This window comes from Apus apus, chromosome 24 (assembly GCF_020740795.1).
Source record: "Apus apus isolate bApuApu2 chromosome 24, bApuApu2.pri.cur, whole genome shotgun sequence".
NCBI lineage: Eukaryota > Metazoa > Chordata > Aves > Apodiformes > Apodidae > Apus > Apus apus.
This window is the reverse complement of record NC_067305.1, coordinates 730,888-736,996: the sequence shown is the minus strand read 5'-3', so window position 1 is coordinate 736,996 and position 6,109 is coordinate 730,888. Positions and strand designations below refer to the sequence as shown.

The 6,109-nt window shown below is 55.0% G+C and overlaps 1 protein-coding gene across 2 annotated transcripts; it reads right to left on the bottom strand.

Moving 5' to 3' along the window:
• Positions 1-498: 498 nt before the first annotated feature.
• RPL36 (ribosomal protein L36) lies at positions 499-3,111 on the bottom strand. Of its 2 annotated transcripts, XM_051639917.1 has the most exons (4): positions 3,047-3,111; positions 2,881-2,975; positions 1,100-1,234; positions 499-629 (listed from the first exon to the last, which is right to left on the bottom strand). In XM_051639917.1, the coding sequence occupies exons 2-4, from the start codon at positions 2,971-2,973 to the stop codon at positions 540-542; spliced, it is 318 nt and encodes a 105-aa protein (XP_051495877.1). In that variant the 5' UTR covers positions 2,974-2,975; positions 3,047-3,111; the 3' UTR covers positions 499-539. The 2 variants fall into 2 exon arrangements, with proteins under 2 accessions (XP_051495877.1, XP_051495876.1); XM_051639916.1 differs by lacking the exon at positions 3,047-3,111 and having other exon boundaries at positions 2,881-3,040.
• Positions 3,112-6,109: the final 2,998 nt, after the last annotated feature.

Here is a 6,109-nt window from a genome sequence, read left to right as displayed (position 1 = left end):
TGCACTTGTCCTGTCTCACAGCAACGTTCCCCTTCATGGAGAATAAAGAATCATTTTGCTGAAATTCAGGGAGCTCTTCCAGTCGAATTCTCTCTCATTATCTGGTTAACATAGTGAGGGCCTGGATGGAGGGTACAAGCAGAAGCTGCACAAGGCTGAGTGCCATGGGGAAGGAGTGCAAAGGTACTGTTTCCAACAGCAGTTTGTCTAGAGACTTCTGCCACCATCTACATCTGGAGACAAACTGGGACGTATCTTAGCCCTCACAGGCTCAGCTATTGCAGAGGCTTCCATGCCCTGAGAAAGGTTAGCTCTGTTCCACAAGCTCTGGAGGACCACCCTTCCAGAATATATCACAGTCCAGTACCACCATCTCCAGCTGCAGGCAAGATAAAACTGGAAGTTCTGGATTGCTGGAGCTCAGGGCCAGGTCAGCCCAGTCCCTTAGCTTCCCCCAAGCACCCTGCCCATGGGCTGAAGCAGATGAACCATCACCAGTTCTGTAAGAAAGGACTTTATTGAGTTACAGGTTGTACAGCTCAATCCTTCTTGGCAGCAGCTTTCCTCATGGCTGCCAGGACATTGCTGAGCTCCTCCCGCTTTCGCTTGGCCCGAATGTGAGTGCCAACCTGTAGGGGAGAGAGCAGGGTCAGCATCCCCAGCAGGGCAGACACACATGTCCACTGAAGAGGTTTCCCTGCCAGTTCTGGTGAACATGGACTTGAACCCCATCCACCTTAACTGGCCAGCCAGGAGCCATCAGGCATCACGTCTGTCTCAAGAATGACCTCAGGCAAGGCAGGAGCTGCTCTTGGGGCTGCCCCTCAGGCTGCCCTCCCTGCACCAGCTTTGCAAGTAATGCAGGAAGAGCCAGCCTGGATTGCTGCAGCTCAGGGCTTTGTCACAAAGTACTTCTATGTCCATCTCCCACCCACCCCAAGGAGCATTCCCTCTGCTCCCTCAGATTAGACCAGTAACTTCCCAAACAATGAAAAAAAATATAATTAATTCAAAAGCAAAATATCCCTAAAGAAGTACATAAAACCTGAGTTAACTACATCAGTTGGGCCATTCTCCTGAAGCTGTGGGATTGACCTACCCTCTTCTTGATGAACTTCAGAGCACGTTTGTCCTTGGAAACCTTCAGCAATTCCATGGCACGTCTCTCATAGGGTGCGAAGCCACAGACCTCCCTGATCATGTCTCGCACAAACTTGGTGTGTTTGGTCAGACGCTGTGGGAAAGGGAATCAGGGAATTCTGAGAAGGGCTGAATACCCAGACTGGGCTGCAGGGGGCTGTGGCAAACGGAGGGTTAAGGCCTCACACCAGCTGATGCTGCGAGTGTCCCCAGGCAAGAGAAGTGCTTGTCTGTCTTCATTTTAGCCAGTGTTGGGTATTTTGCTCATTTACATGCACAAACATTGTGCTCCAGGCTCGGGGAGGCGTGGCTGGAGCTGCCCAGCAGAGGGACCTGGGGGTGCTGACTGACAGCAGCTGAACATGAGCCAGCTTGTGCCCAGGTGGCCAAGAAGGCCAACACCATCCTGGCCTGCAGCAGGAACAGTGTGACCAGCAGCACCAGGGAGGTGATCCTGCCCCCCTACTCGGCCTTGGTGAGGCTGCACCTTCAGCCCTGTGTGCAGGTTTGGGCACCACAGGAGAGGAAGCACATGGAGGTGCTGAAGAGGGGGCAGAGAAGGGCAACTAGGCTGATTATGGGTCTGGAGAACAGGTCTTATAAGGATAGGCTGAGGGAGCTGGGGCTGTTCAGCCTGGAGAAGAGGAGGCTGAGGGGAGACCTCACGGCTCTCTACAGCTGCCTGAGAGGAGGTTGTGGTGAGGTGGGTGTTGGGCTCTTCTCCCTGGTGACCAGTGATAGGACAAGAGGAAATGGGGTCAAGTTGCACCAGGGGAGGTTCAGGCTGGATATTGGGAAAAACACCTTCACAGAAAGAGTGGTGAGGCCTTGGAACAGGCTGCCCAGGGAGGTGGTGGAGGCACCATCCCTGGAGGTGTTCAAAAAAGGGGTAGGCATGGTGTTTCATAAGATGGTTTAGTAGTTAGGGGTTGTAGGGTGGATAGTTGGACTTGATCTTGAAGGTCTTTCCCAACCTTGATGATTCTATGATTTCTAGCAAAAGGACCACCAGACATCCAGAGGGCACATTACTGCACATCTCAAGCACCACAATTAAACACAGCATTTAACCGAAGTGGGACAGAAGATGCAAAGTTAATTAATTTTTCATGTTAGCACACACTGATTGCTCCTGGGTAACTCCCACTATTTGTCCTTTTTGGCCAGTTCTGTGGGGAATGCCTGTCGCTGCTACCAAGAGCAGCAGACCAGGAGGGACACCAGCAGTCACCAGCACATGTTCTAATTCACAGCCACTTAACTGACGTCGTGGTTGAAATGCATCCCTCTCATTCTTCCCCCGCAGCCTCTTCTCCCATAACCAGCTGTTTCTCTCCACACCCACTGTCACAGATCTCACACTTTCCATTATTTGAGCTCCCACTCCCCCTGTAACACCCGCAGCTTTCCCAGCCCCTCCTGTCCTGCAGCTTTTCCGAAGGTCCCGGTGGCTGCGTTCGGGGCCAACCCGCGCCCCGCACATCCCCCGCAACCCACCCCCTCCCTTCAGCTCCAGCCCCAGCTGCCGACATCCCCCCGCAGGACCGGCCTCAGGAGCGCCCGGCCCGAGCCCCGGGCCCTGCCCGCCCCGCCCGGCCGCTCGGCTGCCGCGAACCGCAGCTCATCCTGCTCCGGGCGGGAGCGGCGGCGGGGCTCGGGGCCGCTTCCGCGCCGCACACAGCCCGGGAGCCGAGCTGCCCGCCCCGGGAGCCGCAGCCCCGGCCCGGCCCGCGCACTCACCCCGCGGCGGCGGCACTGCCTGGGCTTGGACACGTTCTTCGTCACCTTGTAGCCCTTGTTGAGGCCCACGGCCATGGGGTAGCGGATCGCCATGTCTGCGGAGAGAGCGCGTCAGCCCCGCCGCGGATGGACGCGGATGCGGATCCCGCCCCAGCCCCGGCCTCACCTGCCGCCGCCGATGGCGCCGCGCCGGAAGGAGGCGGCGCGCGCGGAGCGCCGGGAGACCGTCTCTTCCGGTCCGCCAATGGTGTCCAGGACGCTCTATCTCTCGCCGTGACCATAGAGGAGGGACGGGAGGGGCGGGGCGGGACGGGGGGGGGGCGGGGCTCCGTGAGGCGCGAGGATAAAGGGAGGAAACGGGTGCGGGAGGAGAGGGGGCCGTGCGGGGTGCGGGGCTGTGCGGGGCTGTGCGGGGCTGTGCGGGGCTGTGCGGGGCTGTGCGGGGCTGTGCGGGGCTGTGCGGGGCTGTGCGGGGCTGTGCGGGGCGCGGGGCTGTGCAGGCGGGAGCGCCGGGCCCGTCCAGGCGCAGCCCCGCGGGCGCTGCCGGCACCGGCACCAGCCCGGCCCAGCCCGGCCCAGCCCGGCCCCGCTCGCCTCTGCAGCTTTTCCCCCACAAAACTTTTCTGTTCCTTGGCCGTGATTTCACGATACGTTGCGCAGACAGATCAGAAGAAACAGACTAAACGATTTTGTTGAAACGAAAGAGGATTCTTGTTTGCCTCGCCCCGAGAGAGAAGTGAGGGAACCGCTGCCCAGCCCAGCCAGCTGCTCTCTCTTTCCAAGGCAATCCCGGTTAATTCCTTAAAATTGAATTTCTGAATTGAAAATGTACATTTAATTGGAAAAAATTAAATCTTGAATTCTTAAAAGGCAGGATTTCACATCTTGCTGTGAGACACCCCAGTCCTGGGCGGTGGTCCCGGCAGACACAGACACACACACAGACAGACACACACACAGACAGACAGACACAGACACACACACACACACAGACACACACACTCACACACACACATACACACAGAGCCTCCTTGGACTCACCCAGGTCATGGCACGGCTGGAGCAGTGAGGAACGTTTGTGCTTTAGAGCACGAAGCAGCTCTGGCTCTAATGTTTTTTTCCACGGGAGGGCAGAATATTGACAGGCTTTCGCAGGGTGAAGGTGACTGTCCGGTACAGACAAAAGGAACCCCCGGCCTCCTTCACTAACATTTCTGAAAGTCAAGCAAAACATTTAGGAATGTACGATTTTTTAATCTGCACCTCTAAAATACAAGTTTGATGTCCTCTTTGCTGATGGGAACTGTCATATGGGGCAGCTAAAAGTCCAGCCACTCACGAGCTCTGTTTTTCCTTCAGGAGGAGCTGCTGCCCTTGTGCCGGGAGCGATCCTGGGGCAGCTGCTGACATCAGCTCTAGTGGTGCAGAAGAAGGGGATCCCACCTGCTTTGTCGCTGAGACCACCATGGGGCACGGTGTCCCCAAAGAGCCCCTCCCCAGAGGGGGAGCTGCTGCTTTCTGCTGTCTGGGGGCAGCAGAAGGTGCTGTGGGCATGGGGGTCTCCCCACACTCCTCCTGGCTCTTGCTGTGTTCCGTTCCATGCAGCTTCTTCTCTTCCCCTCAATGTGCAAACATGGGTGTACAATTCCCAAACTCTCCTTGGGTTTCTCTTCATTTTACCTTCCCATTCCTCATTCAAACTCCCCCCCTCCCCCCCAAACCCAACACTGTTTTTCCCCCAAAAAAAGGGTCTTTCAGACCCGTTGCCTTCACAAGTGTCTACTAGAAAATCCAGGTTTTCACTTTACAGAAGCTTTTGCCCCACTTCCACAGTGATCAATCCTTCTCCTACATTCCCAGCATTTGCAAATGGTTTGTATTAGAGTTGAATTTTCCCCCTTTCTTTGGATTCTGCATCAAGTCCCCACACTCTTTGCCTTATTACTTTCCCAGAGTCAATACAAGCAAAGACTCCACCAGGTAAGCATGGGAGGGAGAAAAAAGGGAGATATGGAAAAGGAAACCACGGAAATGGGGTTGAATCTGGACTGACTGGCTCTGCTGAAAAGGACCTGGAAGTCCTGTTGGACAACAGGCCAGATGCCTACAAGGTGTCCTGGCTGTGGTGAACATTCCTGGCTGAATTAACAGAAGTGCACCTGGTTAAAGGGAGTGACTGTTCCCTGAACTCAGCACTCGTTAGATCCCATCTCAGAACTGGGTCCAGGTTTGGACCTCGCAGTGCAAGAGCAGTTGTTGAACTGTCATGAGTTCAGAGGAGGGTCATGAAGATGTCTGAGGCCTGGAGGAAGGTGGAAGGAATGAAGCTTTTTCAGCATGGAGAGGCACAAATGAGCTGAAGTAGAAGTGAAGCAGCCACCTGAATTGCTGATTAACCAGTGGAGAAGAATGAGTGGAAGAACGATCTGTCCTCGTGTCAGAAGTCAAGCAGGTACCACAGGAGGCCAGACTGGCTGGATGGGGAATTCTGGATTGAGTTTAAATGCCAAAATTAAGAGCATGGGTGATGGAAGCAGCATTGAGCTACCCAAGAGACATACACAAGCACTCATGGACATGTAGGGACAGAACTTGAAAAACCAGAGTTCAGCTGGACTTGGCTGAAGACCAAGAGAAGAAGTTCAGCATGTGAACAACTTGCCCTTCTCCCATCTGCTCCAGGTTTATTAAGAGAACACCGATCTCTGCCACAAGACAGATGAGGCTTATCTTGGTGTCCCTCCTTTTTTCCAAGTACAGCACAGCCCATGATCCACCTCACAGAGGAACAGGATGCACAGCTGAATGATGATGCCTTGGACCCCATTGTCCTCTGAACCTGAAGCTCATCCTGCTCACTGCAGAGATATGGGCCTTCAAGGCAGGCAGCCACGTCAGGTCCAAAATCATCTCCACCTGCCCATTTCACTGCATCCCTCTTTCAGCCAGCCCCCTGCATGCTTTCATGGCCAAAAAGCCACACACACTTTCTGAGATCCACCACTTCTGACCAAGGCAAGGCAGAGCCCCCTTCCCTGCTGCTCAGGGAGCCAGCATTCCCACGGGATCACTGTGGAGCCTGAACCCAGTATCAACCTGTTGTGTAACACTGGATGAAAGATGCTCTCATGGGATGTGCTCCCATAGTGGTGGGTCCCTTTACTCAGTAATTCCAAGCATGAATTGATCACCTCCCCAGAAGTGAGGAGGACAGTCAGGAAGCTGTGGC

Bases quoted from the DNA above. Each gene is read 5' to 3' on its own strand.
- RPL36 (XM_051639917.1), bottom strand. From the start codon at position 2,973: ATGGCGATCCGCTACCCCATGGCCGTGGGCCTCAACAAGGGCTACAAG. The intron at 1,235-2,880 runs GTGAGTGCGCGG...CCTTTCCCACAG, and splicing joins GGCAGTGCCGCCGCCGCGGG to CGTCTGACCAAACACACCAA. The intron at 630-1,099 runs GTAGGTCAATCC...TCTCCCCTACAG, and splicing joins TGAAGTTCATCAAGAAGAGG to GTTGGCACTCACATTCGGGC.